A 19,394-nucleotide genomic window follows, 5' to 3' on the forward strand; every position below is an offset into this window, starting at 1 on the left:
CCAGGGCCCGCCGCGCTCCCCTCAGCCTGGAGCTCGTGCCCCGCGCGCTCTGCCCCACACCCCGGAGCCCGCCTCAGGCCACCGCCTTCCCGCCTCGCTTCCTCCTTTCTCTTCCGTACCCCGAGCCCCGCCTCCCCCGTCTTCATTCCCAGCAACCCCGACCGCCAGCGAGGGTCGTGGTCCCTTTGCCTGCCACGCCCCCGCCCCTCAAACACAAAGAACCCCAGATCCCACCCCAGTCAGCCGTCCGCCCGCACACACGGCGCGCCCGCGCAGCCGGCTGAGGAGAGCCCGCTAACCGCCACGTCGGCTCTCGGCGCCGGCCAGACCCCCGCCGACGTTATCCGGGAGCCGAGGTTCTGAGCCCCTGTTCAAAATGTCGCCTCTGCGACGATTCAGTCGTCATCGAGGAGAGAACCCGGTACTCCCTTCCCTGCAGGACAGCGGAGCCGACAGTGTGAAATGCTAAGGCTCCTCGCTGTCCCCGCTGTCCCCGGCTGAAGAGCGCCACGGCGTGAAGAAGGGTCTTGGGGAAGGTTATTTAACAGCAGCACAAAGCTCAGTGTAAGCTCCGAGGAACCCCAGCACGGAAAACCGTTTCCCTCCACTTAAAGAATTAGGAACCCTGTGCGTCTTCACTCTGCCCGAACGAGACTAGTGCGGACCTTCAGGCTCTAGGGTTCAGGGCAGCTTGGCCAAGTACGGAAAGAAGATGATTGAAAACAAATTCTGGATACTTAGGTTCTACCTGTGTATTCACGCTTCCAGTAAGCGTGCCTTGCTCAGCTTCTTACGTACTTGGCAACCATTCCAATTAGAGAGCTAGGTAATATTGACCAGAAATCAAAATGTCTTTGAAGACCCTATCTTCATGAGTATCATCGTCTTAGAGATCATGTATATGTGTTGGGATCTCAAAGTATCATTCTTAAATGCAGAGCTAAGAAAATGTTATTCATGATTGCTGGAAATGAACTTGAAGACTTTGCAACTTGAATATGCAAATTTTTTACACTTACAAAAGTTAAAAACACGTAAATTACTGATATCTTCTGTTTTTTTTAAATACCAAATTACTTCTTTTGCCTAGGTCCCTATGTTGACTAGTTGAGAAGAAAATAAATATGGCCTTCTACAGTTATAATTCAGTCTTAGCTATTGCCCGAACAAGGTAAGCATTGAAGTTGGGCTCCCAGTACGTATATGAACTTCATTCTTCTAGATGGAAAGAATATGTGTGAAAGGATTGGTTTTTAGGAGGCTGAATTTTTAATATACTTAAACTTACCCAAAATGTTCTATATGCTTTAGAACTCAGACTGAGTAATTTTATAGATGTGTGGTACTGGTAAGATAGAAGATGTAATGGTTTTAGAGTGACACCTGTGTAATCAATGAATGTTATATTAAGTCCTTAGATGTAAAAAGGAGTAAAATGGCTGGTGAACAATCATCCCAGGGCATATTCTTGTCCCATTAACTGTTATTTATTTATTCAGAGAATATTCACTGAGAACTTCCTATGTGCCAGATACATCTTACATTTTCCCTTTTGGCCATCCAAAGAGTGTTTTACATTGGCATGCTTCAAAATAGTCTAAAGGAATGGAAAAAAGCCATCTCTTTGCCAAAAGAAGACTCTTTGCCAGTAACTTTCTTTGCCTGGATCTCTCTCATTTTTATTTCCAAACAATCTGATGTGCTAGCTTAACTGGAGATTGTGGGCTGTTAGAATTTGAGAATGTGGACACCCTTGGCTGGGTGCCCAATTTTCATCCTCATTTCCAAAGTTCTGGAGGAAGCTTAGGTGAAGGGCATTTCAGCTGTAAGAGTCTTTTGTTTGAGGGGGTCCATAGGCACTACCTAGACAAAGCAGGACTATATGATTGGTTAATCCCCACAGGGACCATGAAGTGTTTCATTAAAACAATATTCCTGTTATCAGTAGAGTGGCTGAAGATACAAGTCTTCCACCTGTTTTATGTTATTAGACAGAGACAGCACTGTCTAATATAACACCTGGTGAAAAGATGTTTCCTATTAGATTTTCAAATTAATCATCACAGAGCTTCTGTCTTCTAATATAGCAGTTTATTCTTAGGAATGAACATTAATGTTTCTCAGAGTATATAATTCAGCCATAGAGCATAGTGTTCTCCAACTGGGGTAAAAAGTTAAATTTCATTCATTAACGAACATCAGCTGCTCCTAAAATACAGGCTTAAAAACCATTGTTGTACTTTAAATAGATGAAATATCTCTTTCTTTGACTTTTAAGTTTGTAGTAGCATGTGTTCAACTCAGAGGATGTTGCTCTTTATTCCAGATTCTCTAGCCATTTCGTCCCTCCTACCTGCTCTCGTTATTCCCCATCACTTGCATTTCTTCACTTGCCAGATTTCCATTTAAATAAGACACATATGAAGAACTATGGAAGCAAGAGGTACTCCTACCCTAGTCGGTTAGGCGGTAAAGTACTTCATTTACAAACTAGACTCATACAAAAGCTGCATACATCAACTTGCTGGCTACAAGAGGTCCCTCGTAAACCTCAGCTGGAGCAAACCACAGAAAAGACACAGATGACAAGCCCTCGGCCCACAAAAGAAACTGGCACAAAGGTTAAAGATGGAAAGCCGCCTTTTAGACAAAAAATCGTGGATGAACTTAAATATTATTACAATGGATTCTCTTTACTTTGGATTGACACCAAAGTTGCTGCCAGAATGGTTTGGAGGCTGTTGCATGGACAGGTGCTGACCAGACGAGAGAGACGAAGGGTAGGCAAGAATCATATTTGAAAAAGAAAATGTGAAGTTAAAGTGAACTATTTGGGAACCAAGTTTTAAACTCAACTTAAATCATAAAAATCCCAAAGTAGGAATAATAACTGCTGGTGAGAACCAGAGTTTTTTACTAAATTTCTTACTTTTCTACAACTGAGTCACTGTACAACTTTAGGCAATAGTCTTAAATTTTTTATATATTAGCCTATAGCATGGTTATAATTGTGTTTTTTTTTTTTTTCCTTTTTGTCTTTTTTCGTGTCCGGCAACGGATCGCAACCCTCAGTGTCGCGCCCGTACCCGACCGGGACCGGCAACAGGATCGCAACCCTCGGTGTTCCGCCCACACCTCGCTCAGCCAGTGAGCGGGAACCGGTCTGTATGTGGGATCTGAACCCTCGGCGGGAGCGCCACCACACTCCCAAGCGGCGCACTGTAGCAGTGCGCCACCAGGCCGGCCCTATAATTGTGTTTTTTAATCTCTCCAAGGAATTGAGAGCCTTCAAGTTTGAACTGTTAATATATTAAGCATATGCATTTTAAAAACCAATTTTAACTGATACTATGTTATTAAAGTGTGGACCCCTAACTTATATAAGCTAAGAGATGCCAATAATATGTTTTGATTGTCATAGATTTCCTTGAATAATAAATATAATTTCAGAGGCATCACCTATTGTATATAAATAGTGACAGCTCTGTACCCCACAAATATGTATAATCAATTATGTTTCATTTAAAAAATAAATTAAGGGCCTGCCCGTGGCTCACTTGGGAGAGGGTGGTGCTGACAACACCAAGTCAAGGGTTAAGATCCCCTTACCAGTCATCTTTTTAAAAATAATAATAATAATAAAATAAATTTTAAAAATAAAATGCATCTAAAATACAAAATATGTGTATATATTACTTCAGAGCTATGGTGAAGAAGACAATCTCTCCTGTTCATTTTATAAAAAGCTGCAGAAAACCTCTTTTGAGTTTTTAACACATTAAGAACCAAGGCAGGCTTTTTTGTGTGTGTGGTTTCTTTTTGGGGGGGGGGCATATTCTAAAATAATAAATATTGCATATGTATTTAATTCTTTAGCTGTTGAGAACTTGTGCTGATTTCTTCCGCCTGGTTCCATTTATGGTGTTCATTATTGTACCTTTCATGGAATTCTTATTACCAGTGTTTGTGAAACTTTTCCCAGAGATGTTGCCATCAACTTTTGAAAGTGAATCAAAAAAGGTACGTAGAGCAGTTTTTAGGTTTACAGAAAAAATTGGGCAGAAAGTACAGAGTTCCACATACCACTCCCCCCACCCTGCCACTTTTCCCTATTATTAACATCTGGCATTAGTGTGGTACATAGTTACAATTAAAGAACCAATACTGATACATAATAATTAAAGCTAGACAGTTTGTGAAAGGTATTGTGGATAGAAAGAATAGCACTTAAAATGGCTCAACAGTGTAAGAGAGTATGGCATAGTTAGAGACCACTGACTGGTTTTTTGTGGTTGGAGTAGGAAGTACCAGGAGATGGATCAATGGCAGGAGACAGACAAAAGTGATGTGTTGGGGTCAGGTTGGAAAGCATCTACTACGCTAAGAAATTTAGCATTTACCTTTGACCGTGGTCAATAATGGAAGGTGAAATTTTAAGCAAGGGTGGGTAACATGATTAGATTTGTGTTTTAGTAAAATAATTTTTCTGGCAGATAGGATTGAGACCAGAGCCAAGGGAGGGAAATCAGCTGGAATGCTATTGCAACAGCCCAAGGGAGAGATGACAGAGCCTAGATTATGAAATTGACAACAGGAATAAAGACTTGAAGATAGATTGGAGATACATTCATTTATTTATGTTTGGCAGCTGGTCCATACAGGGATTGAACCCTGGACCTTGGTGTTATCAGCACCATGGTCTAACCAACTACGTGTGTTAGCCAATCCTGATTTGAGATACATTTAAAGAGTAAAATCAAATTGCAATGTTTAACTGCCTGGCAATGGTTTAATTTACTTACATTTAAAGTAATCAGGATCTAGAATTAATACCATAACATTACAAGGCAAGCGTTAGTAATTGCAGGGAGATGGGAGAATAGAGGAAGTGATTTCTGTAAATATTACCTCTTTCCCTAACACCACTCATTCCTCAAACATACACACACACACACACACTCACACACACACATGCACACACAGAGTACATCATGGCCACATTTTTAGAAAATACTTGTTTACTTTGTTTACTTTCTGTTTAAGTCAGACCACAGTACCATGCATTTCTCTTTCATAGCACTTATCCGTTATACTTTTATGTTAATTTGTAGAATTACTGCATTATCATTGGTCAATAATGTTTGTCTTTCCTGCTAAACTAGAAGTTCCGTGAGGGCAAGAATTCTTACCTGCTTGTGTTCATTTTATCCCCAGAACCTAGTACATGGTCAATGTTCATTAAATAAATGGATGGATGGATGGAAGGATATGGATGAATGAAGTGGATGGCTAGATGGGTTCTAACCATGATATTGCCATTGTGTGATTTTTTTTGCGGGGGGGCTGAGTCTTTTAGATCTCTCTAAAAGAGAGATTCATTAGAATTTCCTGGAAAACTTAAATACACACACACACACACACACACACACACACACACACACACACAGAGTCCTATTCTTCCCTGAATCCTGACCATGGTTATTTTGAAAATGCTACCATGCTGCATTTTTGATGATGAACAAGGATTAAGAAATACTTCAACATAGTGTCTTAAGCCTGTACCTTCATTCTCTGCTGTGTAGTGCTTTGTTCATATCTGTTATAGCACTTAACTCACTGTACTGTAATTAATTTTGTCTGTTTTTTATTCAAACTGTAAGCTAGGACTGGCTGATTAGCACAATTGGTTAAAGCATGGTGTTGATAACACCAAGGTCCAGGGTTCGATCCCTGTACTGGCCAGCCACCAAAGAAAAACAATTTAGAAAAAAAAACAACAACTATGAGCTAACTTAGAACAGAGTTAATTTCCTTAATTTTCTTTGTAAAGCAAAATCCAGGGATTGGCCAACTAGATGGTTTGTACCAGGTTGAGATAGTATCTCATTCTAAGTAATGATAAAGCCTCCAATTGAGGGAACATTTTAAAAAAATTTATCATTACACAATGTAAACAGTTTTTGTAGCCCTCTACCAATTTATCCCTCACACCCCCTCCCCTTTGAGGGAACATTTTGGAACTATCAAATGCTTATGACTATTGTATTAGTGAGAAATAAAAGGTAAGATTAAGGAGACAGATTCCAAACAGAGACAACAGTATATTTGCTCTGGTTCTCATAAATCCCATTCAATAAATATAAACACATAGTTCAGTGATGAATAGTAACAAGGTGACTTTTCTCCCATCTTTATCTACCAAGTTGCAATAATGACGGATTGGTTAACTTTTTCCTCTTTGACTATTAAGGAAGAAAAGCAGAAGAAAAAAATGGCTGCAAAGTTGGAACTAGCAAAATTTCTTCAAGAAACAATTACAGAAATGGCAAGGAGGAACAGAGCCAAATTAGGAGATGCCTCTACACAGCTCTCATCCTACGTAAAACAGGTGTCAGTCTTTTATGTAATAGCAAATCTAATAGCAAACAACTTCTGGGCTAGGAGTTATAAGAAAAATGCATGTTATCATGGGTATTCTAAATTGTTCTCAGTCTTTGAAATCGCAGATATCTAAGTTATAAAGGTACAATATTGTAAGCATTTATAGTAGTTTGCAGAAAAGCCTATCTTAAAGTAATCAATGTGTCAAAGATGTTGATAACTTCTTGGAAAGAACAGTAGAATTAGAGTCAAATTTTTGGACTACTTCTGACTCTTCAGTTCATTTAATCGGACTTCAGACGGATTACTCTTCTTTGTACCACAGGGCCCTTTTCCAGAAACCAGATAGAGTCCATAAATGCTTTGACTCTGTTTCAAATAGTCTATTGGGAAGGTTAAAATAAGTAGGAAACACATTTTAATTAGCCTCTTTGTCCCACTGCCTAGGTCCAGACAGGCCACAAGCCTAGCACAAAGGAGATAGTTCGCTTTTCCAAACTATTTGAGGATCAGCTAGCCCTGGAGCACTTAGATCGACCTCAGCTGGTTGCCCTTTGCAAGCTGCTAGAGTTGCAGACCTTTGGAACCAACAATTTGCTCCGCTTTCAGCTCCTGATGAAACTGAAGTTGATAAAAGCAGATGATGAAGTAAGTGCTTAGCTGTAACTGTAGGGAATTAGCAAGGCACTGGGAGCTATCTTAGGGTGCCTTTGTGATGAAGTGTAGTATCTTCTGTTGGGTCTGGCCATGGACTGGTGCTGGTAAAATGTGTGGTTTAAACCAGCATGATTGCCATGACAGCTTGAACCTTGATTACTCATTTTAGCATTGTTTGGCATACCCTGACCCATTTTCTTGAGAAGGCCATCATAAGCAGTCAGCATTTTGGATGTCTCAGCTGGGACTAATCTAAAACACTTAGGACCTGCTGGGAAGGGAAAAGCAGCTCGGTAGATTCTACCCTTGGTAGGTTCTGTGAGGCTCTACCCTTACACCTCTGCTCCCCGAGCCTGGAGAGGAGGTGGGGCCAAAGTAAATGTTCTGCTGGGCAAGTTAGCCTGGTAAGAAGGGGTGGCAAAGCATAATTCTGGGAGGAAGAGCAGAGCTGAGACATCTTACAGAAGAAAGGCACCATGTGGACTATACAAATTAGACTCCTTAAAAAAAAAATGTAAAGAATGTTTCTTGAATCTGAATCAGCTGCTTTAAGGCATTCTGCCTGAGGGAGCAGGTTTCCCAGAACTGAAAAAGCACGATCCCATCGGTCCCATTTAGATTTCAGTCGTTGCTTTCAGAACTTTGAAATAAGCAATACTGGTCCCAGAAGTACCATAGTTTTGGGTCACACCAACCAGAAATTGTGTTATTTACTGAAGGAGTTTTGTAGCCAGAGAGTTAGGCCATTGCTGGGGCAGTGGAAGGGGAACGGGGGGACGAGCACTACTGGGACATGCAACAAATGGTACACTGAAGTCTTTTCAAGTAAAGTATTTTTTTTCTAATGAATCCTAAATTGCCCATGAAAGAGAAAAGGAGCAGAGATGTCACAAGCAGACAAATGCAAATCAAGAGGGGAAATCATTACTGAGTTGATAAAATTTGGGGGAGAAGTTGTGGAAATATTTCTTTCTTTTTTTTTTTTTTTAAAAAGATGACCGGTAAGGGGATCTTAACCCTTGACTTGGTGTTGTCAGCACCACGCTCAGCCAGTGAGCGAACCGGCCATCCCTACGTGGGATCCGAACCCGGGGCCTTGGTGTTATCAGTACCGCACTCTCCCGAGTGAGCCACGGGCCGGCCCGAAATATTTCTTATATTATGCCTGCTGACAGGATTTCCTTCATCTCAACTTCTACCTTCCTGAGTCACCTTGTTTTCTAGAGTCCTGGCCTTTGCAGCAGTCAGCACAGGGAACAAAGCATCAAAGCATCAAATTCTGTGTTTCTGCTGATTTGCTGGAATTTAGGGATTAGGTAAAATTGGAATCAAAAGATCCAACACTGTTCTTTACATTTCTTTCAGATAATTGCTAGGGAAGGAGTGAGGGCTCTCAGTGTGTCAGAACTGCAAGCTGCCTGCAGGGCTCGGGGGATGAGGTCACTGGGTCTCACCGAGGAACAGCTGCAACAGCAGCTCACAGAGGCGAGTAGCAGCACTCCCGGGACCTCTCCCGGAACTCTCTCCCTGACAATTTGTAGAACTCATCTTGTGATTTCTACTTTGCAAGTGAACCATCTTACCTAATCTGCATTATTTCATTAAGCCATGGGACACTAAAGAAGCTATTTTTCACTTTGACTGGGACAGAGCACTGTATTAGTTTTCTGTTGCTGCATAACAAACTACCACAAACTTAGTCACTTCAAACAACCATTTGCTAGCTCACAGTTCATTAGGTCAGAAGTGCGGGCTGTGTTCCTTTGGAGGCTGTGGGAAAGAACCCAGTTCCAAGCTCATTGGGTTTGTTGGCTGAACTTAGTTCCTTGAAGCTGTAGGTCCTTGTTTCCTCACTGGGCATCAGCCCCTGCAGGCCACCTGCATTCCTCACCTCTTGGCCCCCTCCATCTGCAAAGCCAGCACTGAGAACTTCTCACATGCCAGATCCCCCTGTTTTTGACCTCTAGCCCCAGATTTAAATGTCTTATGTGATTAGGTGAGGCCCACCCAGGTAATCTCCCTATCTTAAGGTCAACTAACGAGGGACCTTAATTATGTCTGCAGAATCCCTTCATACATCACCTAGAATAGTGTTTGATTGAATAACTGTGAGAAGGGGTGGGTACACCAGGATCTGTGAATTTTGGGGCCATCTTAGAATTTTGTCTACTCCAGGTATATTGTAAGGGTCTTGGCAAAAATTCTAATTTGAGGCCTGTCATCTGTGCAAGTCTGTCTGGAGGTCTGAACCTTGCCAAGTGGCCCACCTGGGGCTGCTTTCTCAATTAGTGCCCAAACCAACCAAGTGTTAGCTTTGGTAACGGATGTTTAAAACTGTCCCTCAGTCAGCATATTTATATTTTAAGTAAGAGTGTCAATGCTTTAAAACAAATGAGTAACTCCTTTTAAATTCTCATTCCTGTAATTGTAAAAAGTGCTATAAAGTGTACACAAATTATTTTAGGATATGAGCCATTGTTGTCACTTTGAAACCATGTTAGGTAGCTATTTCCTCTCACATATTGGACCAACTCTGGTAAGAAGATGAACATACTTTAGAGAGAAATACTCTTGAAGGTAGAGTATTAAGTGAGTTCATACTGTCAAAATGCCTTCTTGAAAGGTTGTATCATTTTACAATCCCACTACAAGAGAGTGAGGATACTGATCCAGCTAATGATATATTTTTATTTTTTCAATTTTATTTTAACTTCTCAATATACATTGTAGCTGATTTTCATGTCCCTTTACCCATTCCTCTTTCCCCCCTCCTGCTTTTCCTCCCCCTTATCTATATCATATCTGTTCACTTGTCTTAACAAGTTCAAGGAATTTCTAGCTAATGATATTTAGCACTATGTATTATTATTTTTAACAATTTTGTGTTAGGATATGGGCAGACAATTCATAGAAAGGAAAATTTTTAAATAGTAAACATTTGTTTTTTTTTTTGAGACCGGCCACACTGTGCTCAGCCAGTGAGCGCACCGGCCATCCCTATATAGGATCCAAACCCGCGGCGGGAGCGCTGCTGCGCTCCCAGCGCCGCACCCTCCCGAGTGCGCCACGGGCTCGGCCCAATAGTAAACATATTGATACATCTTAACCTTACTCATAAGATAAATTAAAACTAAGAGATACTACATTCACCAATAGGAAAAGATCCAAGTTTGATAACACACCGTGCTGGTGAAGGTATGGGGAGAAGAGCACTCATGCTTTGCTGGTAAAAGAGAGTAATTTGGCAATATCTTTCAAAATTTAAAAATGAAACCTCCATAGAGAGTAATTTGGCAATATCTTTCAAAATTTAAAAATGAACATACTCTTTGACCTAACAATTGCACTTCTAGAAATGTATCCCATATTTTTGCACATGTGCAAAATGACATATCTACAAGATTATCCATTGCAGCACCATTTATAATAACAAAAGATTGGAAACAGCCTAAATTTCATTATTAGGCAAATAACCAAATAAATTACAGTATTTCCACACAATGGAAACCTTTACAGATATAAAGGCAGCTCTGTATCTACTGATATGAATCAATTCCCAAGATATTTCAGTTAAAGAAAGCAAAGCACAAAACAGTGTGTATATGTCATCCTTTGTGTAAAGAAAGATATATATATATATAAGTATATATATATATATGTATATGCAAAGGATATCTCTGAAAGATTATATAAGGAATTGGTACCAGTGGCTGCTTCTGGGGAGGAGGGTAGTTAGAGAATAGGAGGAGAAGGCAGACTCATTTTTATTGCATACATTTATTTACCTTTTGAATTTCTTCTCTTGTGCATGTATTATTGATATAAAAAAAAATCTTTTTTTGGCAGCTGGCCAGTAAAGGGATCTGAACCCTTGACCTTGGTGTTATAAGGCAGTGCTCTAACCAACTGTGCCAACTGGTCATCCCTAAAACATTTTTTTAAAAGCATGGCCAGGGCTGGCCCGTGGCTCACTTGGGAGAGTGCGGTGCTGATAACACCAAGGCCACAGGTTTGGATCCCATATAGGCATGGCTGGTTTGCTCACTGGTTGAGCATGGTGCTGACAACACCCAGTCAAGGGTTAAGATCCCCTCACCAGTCATTTAAAAATAAATAAATAAATAAATAAAATGCATGGCCAATTTGATACTTGAAAACTTACATCTTCATTCTCATTTTAATGTTTATTTCTTTGGTTATTAATGAGACTAATTTATTCTTTCACATTATCTACTTTTTGTTTAAGAGAAGATACTTAGCTACTTTGATCCACAATTGGGTTGAGTTTAATTGAAGACTCCCTCTCTGACTCTGAGAGTAACCCCACTACAGTGAGGGGGCTGCAGGTGCCCCCACTGGTGTAGAAGTCAGGAGACTGTTCCTACCCTCACATTAACAGCATGAGCTGAGGGAAGCAGTAGATGACCGTAGGTCACTTCTGGCTCTAACAGTCCGTGATTCTATCATGTTTTATTCCCCTCCATTCTCCAGTGGCAGGACCTCCACCTGAAGGAGAACGTTCCTCCATCTCTTTTGCTCCTGTCACGCACTTTCTACCTGATAGATGTGAAGCCAAAGCCAATTGAGATACCACTAAGTAGGGAGGTGAGTAACTGGGTTCATGGGGAATCTGGATTTCCATTGTAACCAGGGCCTCTTCACAAATGTCATTTACTCTTGCAGTCAGAGCAGGCATTTCTTTTGGCATATCTTTTAGAATGTGGCCCAACTAGCTTTAAAATGTTTTTTAAATTCCCCCCAAAATTAAAGCCACTCAGACTACTCTAGCCATAGGGCTGCTACTACCTTTAATCCCAACTTGATTTAGGAATTTTTCTAATGGAAGTAGTTTTTTCTTTCTCCTTAACTGTCGAGCTTCATTAGCAGACTGTTTTCCCCCACTTCTCTTTTCTCCTTTCAGACTAAATGGTTCCTATTCTTTCTTGTCTATATCATATCCAGATTCCTACTAATTCTTAAGCAGTGAATGGCTAATCTAGAAAGTAAACTTTTTCTTCCTTCAACTCATTTTCTTAATCATTTTTTGTTTACTTCAGCAAATGTTTTTCTCCTGGTATTTTACTGAAGAATCCAGGCCCAGTCACCAGAATGTCTTGCACTAGGGCCATCACAAATGGCCTCTCATTTCTCTACTCTGTGGCTTCACGCCTGACTCAGAATCTTCATGAGTGAGAAAGGAAAGATGATTGTTGAAGATACTGCACATGTGGTTTAGTAGATTAGTCTAAGTACATGGAGTGAGGACCAATCATTTTGATCTTAGTTATGCTGTTGACTCCTTGGACAAGCCAAGGAAAATTATTTGAAGTCCAGCATGAAAAATCTACTTCAGGAAACACCTTTTTCTTTCCTTTTCAATATTTCCAGAGAGTAATTTGGGCTTTGTCCAGGAAGGATTCTAGGAAGACTGGGAGCAATTTTGGAGTATAGACCATGTTCTAGAAGGCAGGCTCATGGGTTCTTACTCTATCACACTCCTAGATCCATTTCTTGGGGGAACACAATGTCTCAGAGCTAAATTTGGGTTCTCAAAATTATTCTAGATGGGCTTTCTGGAATGGTTAAGAAAATAATTAAGTACAAAATGACAGACTGCTAGGCATTTTGTTGGTTGTTTTTCTCATCCATGTTTTAAAATTTCTGTTCTCATGTATATAAAATGAGAACAAGTAGCATGCTAGACTCTGTAAAGAATTTAGAGACGTCAGGCTGGTCGGCTAGCTCAGCTGGCTAGAGCACCCTAGTAACACCAAGGTCAAGGGTTTGGGTTTCCAGATTGTCCAGCACACACACAAAAAGAAAAATAATTAGAGGCAGCATCAAATGGACTGTAATTTTTGATTTATGTAGCCCTTTCCCCTCCACATTACACAAAGAAATTGTTTCTGAAGAGCAGTGATGTATTTCTGTTTCAAATCTAATACAACTCTTAAAGATAGCTTAGCTGGCTATTCTATCACCGACCCCCATTCTCATCTGTTATCTATTCTAATACCACCCCTCCCCCATTTTCCTTGTTATAGGAGCTTCTTTTACACCATACCTACCATTTTAGTAAATTAGGCAAATTTATCATTTATTATTAGATACTAAAAATTATAAAGATGTCAGTTTGACTGTTATGTCAATGCTATTATAAATGGAGTAATTGAGAAATGGCAACTTCTTTTTTTTTTTTTTGAGACTGAGAACACAACTAGAATTGGCTTGTTAACTTTTAAATACTAAAATTAAATTCATTATTTTAAACACTAGAATCTAATCAGAGTGCATCTTCTGTTGTATATAAAGTGCTCCAAACTCAAATAGAAATAATACTAAGTTGCCATTTCAGGGACATATTTCATATGTGACTCATACAGGGTGCAATTGGAGGAGGAAGTTAGGGATTTAGTGGAAAGCAAGTTATGCTAAGAGGCACTGAATACTGTAAAAGAGCTTCCGAGTTTCAGGAAGAGCAGAAAGTTTGTGCTAATAGAAAATATTTGTCTCTGTAGGCTCCAAAGACAGATATTCCTGTGGCATCATCTACTTCCTCTGAATCTCAGGAGAACACGGTGGATTCTGTACCTCAACTGAAGAGAACTAAGGTTAGACAGTTACTTTCCATTTGGCTAATTAGGTTAAAGAAATGAAAATAACAGTAAGTTAATTTTCTCTATTTTCAATCCCCTCAGTGAAACTGAGTGTCAATACAATAGTGTACTGTACTGTTTGATCTGTTTCTAAGAAGGTTCGACATTCGGCTATATGTAATTAGGTTCCAGATTTTGACTTTTGAATCCTGTGCCAGGATATGAAGTAGTTATTACTAGTTCCTGATAGTCATGCCAATGCAAGTAGATCTAATACACATTTTGTTTTAAATCAGTAACCCAACTCTCAGTTCTGATGTTTAAGGATGAAGAATTTATACAACCGCCACCACTTACATCATCATCCACACCATCAACACTTCTTTCATTACCTAAAGGATCCATCACTTCTAAAGAAGCTGTAAGTATCTAAAAAAAGGAAACCCTTTTCCTCTAGTTACCTTAAAGGGTAGTGATAATCTAGTGTTATAACTTGCAAAACATTGCACAATTCTTCCTATTGTCCAAACAGGAAGTTGTAGGCTGAACTTGAGTCATCTTATAACCCCTGCATTTTTTTATGTCAATTATTCAAAAGCAAAAAAAAAAAAAAAAAGTCAACCAATACAGTCATGGATCATACCTAAACATGTTAAGTCTAGAAGCTAATTACAATATAGGCAGAGCCTTATTTTCTTATGTGGCAGATGGAAAGAGTTTCCATATGTTGTGTATTTTATGCAGGCTTCTGATGTCAGGAAATACTAGCGGGAAAGGAATTTAAATTTTAGGAGAAATGCATGTAAATAAGAAATTACTTATCCATCCACTTTTCCCATTTGAGTGAAGGGGTTTGGGGCAAGAACAGAAAGCATGACACAGGAAACAGTAGGGAGGCCATAGGAGTGCTGAACTGTGAAGTGGTTCTACTGGCTTCTGAGGACCAAAGGAGCTGCTGGTAGCGATCCCAAGGCACACAGAGGCCTTGTGTACCTGTCTTGTTTTTATTACCAAGGCAAATTATAAATTTGATTTTGTGGTCAGTCATTATTTTAAGAAAACAAAAGAGGGCTCCTAAGAAACTTCCACATCTAATTGTGACCAAAGCCTAAAATCCTTCTGTTTTATACTTAGACACTCCAGGCCAAATCACAAAAGACATCCCAGAACAGCAAGGCTAGTCAAAAAGGAGCATAAGGACTACTTGAGGATGGAGCTCGCCCTCTCCAGCTTCCGGCCTTCGGCAGTGGCACCCGTAACGGGCCTCCCAGCTAAGACTGTGTCTGGTTCAAGACAGGTGATCAGCAGTTTAGTCCTTGGGACAGTCTTTTGAGGCCCTCTAACCATCCAGATGATGTCAGCAGTGAGACCAGGTTCAGACCATTTAGAGTTAATAATTGCAAAGTCCATTTCCTCTGTACCATTATGTCATCTCACTAAACTTTGTGTCAAGCCCCCACCCCACCATGTTTTTGAACAGCTTCATATTTGTGTGCATGTCCTGATTTAAGAGAGGAAATTTTTTGCATAATGGAATCAGCTTGGCACCTTAGGTGCCTCTGCCTCCTTTGGCTTGGAAACTCCAAGAACCATTTTAAAACACCTGACCAACTTTTCCAGAATGATCTATCAATAGGACAGTGCCCTGGAAACAAAGTACCTTATGAGATGGGAACGATATAAAGTCTTTGTGGATATAAAGAAGAGAAAGCTTCTTGGAGGAGAAAATGGGGAGTTAGACTGGCAATCACCAAGGTTTGGCTGCTGCTTAGCTGTTCTGACAGACGGCCCCCTTTGGGCCCACAGAGGCTGCAGGAGTCTGGGAGGCGGCCACTATTCTAGCACATATGGCTTTCATTAGCCACCATTTTGCTACAAAACATAATTAAGGGTTTAAGACGTAACCATTTGTTTGTGCGGGGTGTGTGTTTTTCTGGTTGGCTTGTCTTTCATAAATAAGACTCTGTAATAGTCACAGGGGTTGAAGTCTGCTATAATCCCTATGCTACCCAGTAGCAAGTATTACATTCACGTATTTGTTTGGTGTTTTCAGTATTAATGCTAAACATAGTAGATTGTCATATGGCTGACCAAGAGCTTTCTTTCCTTGGGGAGTGGTTAGAAGGGAAAAGGTATTTCGGCCTGAGGGTGATAAAATTATATTTTTTTACTTGTTGTGAAATTGAAATCAGTTAGATGGGTGTCAAACCAAGTAAAACTCAAACTTGCTGTCTGGGATCACCTCTACGAGGAGTGTCACCAGCACTTCAGAGCAAGCATATGCACTTTCAAATGCTTCCTAAACCTCTGCTCCATTAGAGGACAAGCCCCACCACGCCCTGCTAATGAATGCCAGTTCCTTGAGAAGGAATCTCTACTGTGCAAATATAGCATTCCACGGATCTTGCCATTGGCTTAGCAAGGTGATTCACAATAAATCTCCCATTTAAAAATGATGGGTGTTTATCTTAATTAGTCCATATTTCAGGTGTTAAATGTGGGAAAAGGGTTAGCTAGTTAACGTGCTCGGTCCTGTTTTAGCTGAATGAGTCATATGTACTGTTGGGCTGTTCTACAATTTTCTGGCTTTCCCATTCACAGAGTGGGAATGGTTGGGTCAGGGATGCAGGTCACTTTAGGCCCCAGTTGGCCTCCACCTACTTTTGCTACATGGAAGCCCGTAAGACACTTGATGCACTGCTCTCCCCATCCTTATGATAGTAGCTCAGGAGTAAGGATGCTTCTTTGTTTTCATCGCTTAGGGTGTTTGGTTGTTGGGTTCAGTGATTGTCAGATCTGCCCCCAGGCTGAAACCCAGCTAGTGGTGTTCCAATAAATGATGAACCAACTCTGAGGCCCTGATTTGTAGCACTTGCAGATGCCAGTGATGTAAATACTCCACCATGGCTGATTTCAAGCCATCAACGTAGGGTCGTCACTGAACAAGGCAGAGTTGGGATGAGATAGATGTGCACAATCAGCCCTTGAGAGCCTGCTCCAGCACACCACTGGCCCAAGCCACTTTGCAGTAACAAGAGACAGTTAAACCTCCATTTAGCAGCATGTTCATTAAATGTATCACTTCTGTGTGCTAAGACATGCACTGGGCAGCAGTATGGTATAAATGGTCCTGAATACAACCGAGCTCAACTTAACAATGGTTCAACTTTTTTCCAACTTTACCATGCAAAAGTGATACACATTCAGTATGTTCCTTGACTTATGTTACATCTTGATAAACCCATTTAGGTTAAAAAAATATTGCAAATCACAAATGCACTTTCAACTTAACAGTATTTTCAACTTACAAGTTTATAGGAACGTAACCCCACTGTAAGTCAAGGAGCATCTCTACTGTTAAGCGTTGACCTAGAGGGAATTTGCCCCAGACTGAGTCTTCCGTAACATTTGGGTTCCTGCTGAACTTCCCTCTTTGGCTCTCACTAGCTGAGGGAATGGAAGGCTATCCAGGTGGCTCCAAACTTTCCCCTTTCCCTGCCCTCTACTCTCACCTGCAGATGTGGATGCCATGGTTCTACCAGCTGCTCATAATCTCATTGGGTATGATTTTAGGCATTCTCTAACACCCAGCCACAGTGATGTTGGATGTGGTCTATGTCTCACAGAGAGGTCTGCTACAACAGAGAGGAGTTGGTAGCACCTGACATTTATGGCCCTGCACTTGTGCCATGTCTAATTCTGTGCTTCAGTCATTACACTATGAGTCATCAGTGATGTCAAATCAATGCTTTATAATGCTAAAACCTAGGCAAAAGATTTCTCACTCATCACCAGTACACACGCCAGGTAAGGTCAGACTGATGTGTGGGTGTTTGTGCGTGTGTGTGTGCACCTGTGTGTGTTGGGTGGCTGGCGGGTATGGGGATCCAAACCCTTGGCCTTGATGTAATGTAACTAACTTTAAAGCGGACTGGGACATTAACTGTTGACTGAGATTTTAGTTTGCTGGCTCCACCCAGCGGTGGCTGATAAACACAGCGACTTCATCACCATTGAGATAGATCTCTTGCTGCATCTGATGTTCAATCTTACTTACCTGAAATCAATACATTACATTAGCGGTGCCAAGGGACTGATAATCCTCAGCCTGTGGCAATTAGACAAAATGGAAAGGCAGTATTGATTAATACTGTGGCGATCCTAGGCCCTAGTCTTTTAACCCTCAGGAAACCAGACAGATTCAGTGTCTTGACAGCACAATGTCTTCATTAGATAAACTGGATTCCTTTTCTCAAGAGACCCAATCTGGTCATCTCAGTAAAATGGCCATTTCATTTTCTCTCAGGTCAATTTCACTATCTTTTATTTGACAGCCAGCTTAGTCTTTGGGGAAATTCATGGGTGATTTGAGTAGTAACAGCGAGGACAGCACTGTCGTAATGGTTCCTTATATTTCTCTAGCACTCTCCTGAAGGCATATAAAGCCTTTAGAGATCCTCCATCCACTCACACAACATTGCTTCAAGCTAGGGCCAAGGCAGAAATTATCACTGTTTTACAAGGAAAGACACTACTATTATATGGTCTCAAAGCAAATGATTTTAAGAGCTAAAATTCATTTCCTGGCTTTGTTCACCAAATTATGCCTTCTTTAAACATAAACACAAATTGTAATATGTTGACAGTTGCATATTTAGAGAGAGAAGCAACGATAAGAGAATTTTACAATAGTGGCCAACACTGTAGCTACCAAAAAATACCTAGCTCAGAAAGGAAATTTATTTTATTTTTTTAAAAGATGACTAGTAAGGGGATCTTAACCCTTCACTTGGTGTTGTCAGCACAACACTCTCCCAAGTGAGCCACGGGCTGGCCCCTCAGAAAGGAAATTTAAAGCAGCACTCCTATTTTACCTATAGAAATGAAAGCATATTGAACTTGCTTTTGTATTCAGCAGTAATCCAGCAAACAGAAACCTTTAACATAGAGGCTGAGTAGTGGTAGGTTGTAGTGCTAGTGGTAGGTAGTAGATTCTGAGCCAGAATCTACTTGGTGAGAACAGTGATAACCAGCAGGTGGCAGAAGTAATGAATTTCCAAGGAGCCAAAAACCAGAAACATTAAGAGAATTTTTTCCCTTTCTTGAGGGATGGGGTGGAGTTTGGACAGGAAGAACTAAAGGAAGCTATGATCTATGACAGTCCCAACAAATGCAGTCTGGTCACGTGGACACAGGGAAGAATGGTCTAGGGGAAGATAATGAACAGAGTAGACTGGGGAAAATAAAGCAAAGGACCAGAATGTAAAACTAGCCTTAGGTGACAAGGTATTCCCTCACGGAGAAGCACAGGCAAAACCACACCCACACGGCGGGGTGGCCGCGTAGCTGGGTTTGAGTTTCTGCAGACCCTTGTTGGGTAATCCTTAGCTTTCCTCTTACTCACTTTAGCTCTAGCCCTTGGCTATTCCAAGGTCAGTGCCCCCCTCTTCCTCCCACGCCAGACCCCACCAGTCCCCTCTGAGGAAACAATCTGTGGTTGAGGGCTGCTGAGGCCTTGGCTCTTTGCCCAGCGCCTCTGCTGCACGGACAGGAGGCTCCTGCCCATGATGCAGACATCTTCTTTTCCAGCCTTTCCAGAAGCATCGGAGAGGCAGGAGGTTTGTCCTGGAGGTCTGGGTGAAGGACCTAGGAGGAAGAGGTTACAAGGAACCTGCAGGGCCCTCTGGACAGACATGGCCCCAGGGCCCACAAGCCCCCTCCTTTCCAGTGGACATGGTCTCCCTTTTCACACAGTCCATA

The 19,394-nt window shown here is 41.1% G+C and overlaps 1 protein-coding gene across 3 annotated transcripts in view; it reads left to right on the top strand.

The window, feature by feature from the left end:
* Positions 1-15,098, top strand: part of LETM2 (leucine zipper-EF-hand containing transmembrane protein 2) — a 15,437-nt gene extending 339 nt beyond the window's left edge. Inside the window, exons 1-11 of one of the 3 annotated variants that reach the window (XM_008582813.1) lie at positions 487-564; positions 1,091-1,171; positions 2,327-2,780; positions 3,877-4,020; positions 6,251-6,388; positions 6,829-7,029; positions 8,404-8,523; positions 11,530-11,643; positions 13,557-13,649; positions 13,960-14,055; positions 14,769-15,098. In XM_008582813.1, coding sequence (XP_008581035.1) covers positions 1,125-1,171; positions 2,327-2,780; positions 3,877-4,020; positions 6,251-6,388; positions 6,829-7,029; positions 8,404-8,523; positions 11,530-11,643; positions 13,557-13,649; positions 13,960-14,055; positions 14,769-14,831 — 1,470 coding nt within the window. In that variant the 5' untranslated portion in view covers positions 487-564; positions 1,091-1,124 and the 3' untranslated portion in view covers positions 14,832-15,098. Of the gene's footprint in view, positions 1-486; positions 565-1,090; positions 1,172-2,326; positions 2,781-3,876; positions 4,021-6,250; positions 6,389-6,828; positions 7,030-8,403; positions 8,524-11,529; positions 11,644-13,556; positions 13,650-13,959; positions 14,056-14,768 lie in introns of those variants that run through there. The other 2 variants (XM_008582814.1, XM_008582815.1) reach the window with 2 other exon arrangements.
* The last annotated feature ends 4,296 nt before the right edge of the window (positions 15,099-19,394 follow it).

Source organism: Galeopterus variegatus, unplaced genomic scaffold, assembly GCF_000696425.1.
Source record: "Galeopterus variegatus unplaced genomic scaffold, G_variegatus-3.0.2 Scaffold2727, whole genome shotgun sequence".
Taxonomy (NCBI): Eukaryota; Metazoa; Chordata; class Mammalia; order Dermoptera; family Cynocephalidae; genus Galeopterus; species Galeopterus variegatus.